General features: G+C 38.9%; 2 protein-coding genes across 3 annotated transcripts in view; one reads left to right on the top strand and one right to left on the bottom strand.

Annotated features, from left to right (window-relative positions):
- LOC106869319 (organic anion transporter 3) overlaps positions 1 to 5,436 on the bottom strand; it is a 35,733-nt gene that overhangs the window by 23,023 nt on the left and 7,274 nt on the right. The window contains exon 3 of one of the 2 annotated variants that reach the window (XM_052971580.1): positions 717 to 928. The exons of the other annotated variant lie outside the window; for it this stretch is intronic. Within the exon in view, the coding sequence (XP_052827540.1) occupies positions 717 to 928 (212 nt within the window). The remainder of the gene's footprint in view (positions 1 to 716; positions 929 to 5,436) is intronic. 2 annotated transcript variants of the gene reach the window in all.
- The window catches only part of LOC128249058 (uncharacterized), a 3,616-nt gene continuing 2,764 nt past the window's right edge, over positions 4,585 to 5,436 (top strand). Inside the window, exon 1 of the mRNA XM_052971586.1 lies at positions 4,585 to 4,897. The gene's annotated coding sequence lies outside the window, so the exon portion shown is untranslated. The remainder of the gene's footprint in view (positions 4,898 to 5,436) is intronic.

The raw sequence follows: 5,436 nt of genomic DNA, 5'->3' as shown, positions 1-5,436 counted from the left end.
ATTATATATATATATATATATATATATATATATATATATATATCATGTTTTGCCGCGGAAAATGGAGCAAAGCAAGGAGACCTTGATTTACTCACTCTCTTTGTAATATACTTTAGGTTGCAATAAACTTTCTGGACCTCTGTCAAAATTTGAAACCATTATAAAAGATGGAATAAAGGCAGTGAGCTGGCTCAATCACTAGCTTGCTGGAAAAAAACATTTAGCCGTATTTCTTCCGGCTTTACGTTCTGAGTTCAAATTTCGCCAAGGTTGACTTTGCCTTTCACCCTTTATTGATCAATAAAATAAATATTAGATGAATGCTGAGGTCGATATAAAAAATTTCAGACCTTGCGCCTGCAATAGAAAAGGACTACAAAAGTCTCAACTAGATGGCTTTGATAAAAAAATTTGTTGAAACAGAGCTTTATCTAAAAATGTCGGGGCATGTAAATTACATTGAAATAAACACATTTTTTTCCATTAACTTAATCACATATATATTTTGTTAATGACTGATTTCATTTTATTCGCATTGGAGCTTTGATTTCCACTTGAAAGCTGTGGCATACATGTCACCTTTTCAGGTTATGTTCTAGAATGTTCCAAGTTGTTTCCTTCAGAAAATAAAGAAATGCCGTATAGATTAAACGAAGACAAAATAATTCCGAAATAATAAAACAGCACTTTTAATACTGTAACAGATCTCAACCTACCTGTGACACTATAGATCTATCAACTGGTGTGGTGTAATAATAACCATTCAGACAGTCCAGGGTTCGGTTTTCACCTGTAACCTCTCCATTCGTATTGATGATGTCTATGGAGCACTTATCATATATTAGATTGTCTTCTTCATTGATCGATATGTTGTATTGACTGATCTGAAACTCTGTCAGATTATTACATCTGTATTCAGGTGTGGTGGCTGTAAAATAGGGTTCCTCAACATATAAAACAGTGCTAGGAGTGAGCAAGAATTAGAAGGACTTTTATCAACGGTAAAGCAGTTCAGAAATAATATCGGTATCGATTTTGGTCTCGATAAATACACAAAAGCAACCTTTAAATGGAGTAAACTGACAACAACATCAATCCATCTTCACCTAGATACATCAATAAAGAGAGTTAAATCCAGAAGAAACCTAAAATTATCTTGGCATTATTGAGGGTGATGGTTTACAGCACGCACAAATGAAGACGACTCGAAAGGAGTCCTACAGAAGTGTAAGACAGTTCCTGAAAACTGAATTGAACTCCAAGAACAACTTAGAAACTTTTGACATCTTAGTAGTACCTGTTGTGCGATATGGTTTCAATGTCATCAGCTGGAACCTAGCTGACCTACGAAAAATAGACACAAAAACCAGAAAAATCCAAAGTGCCAATAAAATGCACCATCAAAAGGTAGATATAAAAAAATAAAATAAAAAGAAACAAAAAAAAAAACCAAAAGCAGTTGGGGTTTACAGCCATCAAAGGGAGATACTATTACATTACGGGATATAACAGAGGATATGGAGTAGAAATCAGAGAAATAAATGATAATTAATTAAATAAATAAATAAATAGTTAGAATAGCAGGGCAGTACACTTAGAATAAGTGCATGTCTGCACAGCCTAAGCCGCCACGCAAAGGGAGCTGGCAGCAGACTGACCTCCTGACCACTGGAACGCGTCCCCTGCACAACCTAAACAAGCAGTAACTGGGACAAGGTACGACGGTCAGACGATAAATAATGATAGACGCGATGTAGGCATTCGCCACCTCTGCCCGACCTTCCAGGGAAACTTCTTCGATGCCCAATTCTGGGTAAGACAGGCCACCTTATTCGTCACCACTTCCCAATTCTTATCCACCTGGAGGTCGGGACCAAACCAGATTTTGAGCAGTGTAGCTGGTCCGTCAGTCCAGCGTCCGACGACGCTGTCTAATGTCATCGATCTGCTTCTCCAAGTGCCCAGTCACAATCCCACCGACTTGTCAGCATTGATTTTGGCACTTGGAACCGATTCATATTCCTTTGCAATGGAGCCAACCATTACGGCGTGTCCGCGTACGCCGACACCGCCCTCCCGAGTCTAATTTCAAAATGGATGCCACTTAACTATTTCAACTTTCGCAACAGTGGTTCGAGAGCCAGCACATACAGAAGACAGCCTTGACGGACTGAACGTGCAATACTAAACGGTTCCGATAGGTGGCCATTTACTTCAACTATCGAGCTGGTGCCGCTGTGCATTGTAGCAACCCCGCTTCTGAAAACAGATCCGAAACCAGCTGCTTTAAGGACGGCTTCCAGGTTGTGATGATCTACTCTATCGAAAGCTAAATTGATCAGGGCCTCACCAGAGCTAGCTTTAGTCTCAGCCCTGTCTACGATGTATCACATAAGGTGGAGGTTGTCGTAGACAGACATACTTGGGATTGCTCACGTTTGTACTTCTCCGATCAGACTACCGACGGCAATCTCCAACCATTTCGCTAACACCCTGGCCAAAATCTTGAACTCGGTGATTAGCAGAGTTATGGGCTGAAAATTCCCTAGCACGCCCCCATTGTCGGCGTTCTTTCTCAGCAGTGTTACCACACCGCGGCTAACAGCACTAGAAATACTCCCGTCCTGCTGCCAGTTATTGTAGGCATCTGCCAAGAGGCTGCCAAACAAATCTGGCATGAAAGCATAGAATTCGTAAGGCAGACCATCAAAACCGGGCGATTTTCGCGTTGTGCAATCGCTCATTGCCTCCCGTATTTCAGTGGCTGTAATCGGCTTTTTGCAGAACCTCACGTCCGTTACCGAGAGCCGTGATAGGCCGTCCGGAAACGAAGTAAAGTCTGCTACCGTTGCCGACCCATCACCCTCCCTAAAAAGCAGCGCAAAGTGCTGCTGGAAAGCTGCACATTTCTCTGAACCGAGTAACACGCGCCCGTCTTGATACGTCAAAGACCAGATCGTGGTTTTGTTTCCACATCGCGTCTCTACCGTTCGGGCCCATCGGACGGCTTTAGTTCCTTCGAGTTTTAGCGCACAGGCTTTAACTCTCGATAAAAATACCGGTTGGTAGTGACCTAAAAACACACCACATTTGTGAGTGAAAATACCAAACAAAACAGATTATAATAACGGTGTGAATGGGACTGGAAGCAATGGTGAAGGGCTGCAACGGGGAGAAAAACAGCATAAAACACGAGCAAAAAATGATTAGCCGGAGAGGAATTTTAAAGTGAGAATGTCTGAAATAAACTCGACTGCTCTCACAAATGAGAATACTAAAAATTGACCCAACTGCTTTCAAAAATTAAGGAAAAAACCGGAAAAATAATCCAGAATCCTTGGCCGGTACCTGATCGATCCCAACACTATGGAATAACAAGAAAAAGATGGTATAGGCACACCCCAGAAAAGGTAAAAGAAAATGAGAAACCAGCCACACTCTGGGATATGCCAATACACACAGGTAGAGAAATTAAGGTCAATAGGCCGGATATAGTTGTTAGTAGAGATCACCAAGAAAAAATGCTTTCTAATCGATGTATCCATACTAACAGATGACAATGTTTCTCTAAAAGAAACGGAGAAACTCAAATTACAAGGATCTGGAAAGAGAGGTAACTCGAATGTGGAGCCGGAAAAGAGAAACAATTCCTATTATAGCAGGTGCATTCCGTATGATTAAAACATTCAGGTAAAGACATAACAAAGACACCAGGACTTACAAGTATGTAAAACATACAGAAAATAGCACTGCTAGGCTCCGCACACATTCTACGTAAAACACTTCCAATACAGTTAAATAAGAGCACCACAACAGACCACAGCACATACCCAAGGCACACAGAGCTGCGCTCGTTAGAGCACTGAAAGTACGTGAGAAAAATACTACTACTACTACTACTACTACTACTACTACTACTACTACTACTACTACTACTACTACTACTACTACTAATAATAATAATAATAATACTACTACTAATAATAATAACGACAACAACAACAATAATGATGATGATGATGATAATCGATAGTCGATAGATATGACAGGTTAGCTTGGGAAGTTAAGCACTTGTGGTCGATGAAAAAGTGGTAGTAGTACCAATAATAATCGGAGCCCTGGGAACAGTGAGTAAAAATCTTGAGAATTACATGGAACAAATAGAGGCTGCAATACAGGTGATCACTTACAGAAAACAGCACTGCTTGGAACTGCTTGAATACTCCGGATGGTGCTCGAAAAATAAAGGATGTTACCTTAGTTCACTGGTAGTGAACAGCTGACCCCCCGTAGTACATCACCAGCGTTAGAAGCTGTGGTGAAAGACAATAAAATAATAATAATAATAATAATAATAATAACAAAAAAAAAAAGAACGGCAGTTGTGCCAGTCATCATCCGTGTTTTGGGGATAATATAAAATGGCACCCTTGTGCAGCTCACATCCCAAGGAAAATACTATTAACCTGAAAATATTTGAACTTTTCAAAACCTTTTAAACTCACAAATATTACAACAAACTTTTAACGAAATCTTAAATGATAGGTTTTGGTCTGCTTTTCCTGAAATATATCATCCCTATTTATAAATAATACTCACAGAAAAGCATCTAACATGCTGTTTATTGAGATCTCTGGGTGAGACTTAGACAAACCTCGTATAAAACAATGCAACAACAGCAACAAAAACTAGCAAAATGCCAACAACAGAATGTATAGACATGTTATATACATCACAGATATATGGGTATGTTTTCAAAGGTAGGGCTACGTACAAATAGTCAAGGCCAGTAACATTTGGGGTATAACGATGTAACACCACGTACTAATCTTCACACAGCCACATTTTGAGACGATGTATGCTTGAATGTAACTTAAAGTTATTTTTGCAAAATCAGGTATGTATCTATTTTGTTGTGCTAATACAAAACGAACGGACCCAGAAAGGGAGTAGTAGTTAAGACCGTCACGTCGAAATCACACTGTGTTGATTTCGATCTACGTGCTTAGACCCAGGGGCAAATTTCTTATACCATAACATTGGCCTACTGGTTGCTCTAGAGATATACATATATACATACATATATGTCTATGTGATGTGTTTTTACACACACATACACACACACACACACACACACACACAAACACACACACACACATACACACATATATATATATATATGCATATATATATATGCATATATATATGTATATATATATATACACATGTATATATATATAAAATATACAAGAATAAGGGCAGAGAATCGTCAATTAATAATAGAATTAATAATTAACAATTCTGCCAAGTAGTTCAGTATGAAAAAAACCTTAATCGGTAAAACTATTTATCATTATAAATATACAGGGATTAGCAACTCAATTGCTAATCCCTGTATATTTATAATGACATGTATATATATATGTATATATATGT

Source organism: Octopus bimaculoides, chromosome 11, assembly GCF_001194135.2.
Source record: "Octopus bimaculoides isolate UCB-OBI-ISO-001 chromosome 11, ASM119413v2, whole genome shotgun sequence".
NCBI classification, from domain to species: Eukaryota; Metazoa; Mollusca; class Cephalopoda; order Octopoda; family Octopodidae; genus Octopus; species Octopus bimaculoides.
Note: the sequence above shows the minus strand (reverse complement) of the source record. Positions and strands in the feature narration are given on the sequence as shown.